The sequence below is a fragment of the Monopterus albus genome, unplaced genomic scaffold, assembly GCF_001952655.1.
Source record: "Monopterus albus unplaced genomic scaffold, M_albus_1.0 scaffold54.1, whole genome shotgun sequence".
Lineage (NCBI taxonomy): Eukaryota > Metazoa > Chordata > Actinopteri > Synbranchiformes > Synbranchidae > Monopterus > Monopterus albus.
Window position 1 is genome coordinate 337,592 of NW_018127934.1, and position 605 is coordinate 338,196.

The window sequence follows — 605 nt, forward strand, 5'->3', positions numbered from 1 at the left end:
GTGTGTGTGTGTGTGTGTGTGTGTGTGTGTGTGTGTGTGTGTGTGTGTGTGTGCTGAGCAGAGAGAGAGAGCGCGAGTGGGAGCAGTGGAGTTGACAGTGTACGCGTGGCAGTGTTTATTGGACAGACCAAAACACAAGAGCCCAGCCCAGGCAGCAAGAAAGATGGCAGTGTGCGTGAAAACAGTCCACAGTTTCTACACGCTGGCATGGACACAAACAAGTAACAAGCAAAAAAAGATATATTTACCTATTGTTCTGAGTTTTTCTGGAAATTGGCGAGGTTTTCGATTTCTTTCTGGAAAAGTCGCTACTGTACGGTAAAACAGACGCATAACCGTGTTCTGCCTCTGTTGACAAAGAAAACAAAACGGACCAATTAAATGCAATAACAAAAAGTAAGCTGTCGATGAGTCGTGTAGAGAAACTGGGAAACATGACATGTCTTTTAAGGGCTCGTGTCTTTTCAGAAGGAACAAAACGTGACCGCTACTGCTACTGTCGCTTCCAATAGCACAGTGTCGCCTTCAGCAAGGGTTTTAGACAATTAATGCTACATGGCCATTTATATTTGTCAGGATGATAACGTTACTGGCTCTGTCGATAT

The 605-nt window shown here is 44.5% G+C and overlaps 1 protein-coding gene across 2 annotated transcripts in view; it reads right to left on the reverse strand.

Moving 5' to 3' along the window:
- Positions 1–605, reverse strand: part of mxd4 (MAX dimerization protein 4) — a 20,179-nt gene that overhangs the window by 17,063 nt on the left and 2,511 nt on the right. The window contains exon 2 of one of the 2 annotated variants that reach the window (XM_020602149.1): positions 249–348. In XM_020602149.1, coding sequence (XP_020457805.1) covers positions 249–348 — 100 coding nt within the window. Of the gene's footprint in view, positions 1–248; positions 600–605 lie in introns of those variants that run through there. The other variant, XM_020602148.1, reaches the window with a different exon arrangement.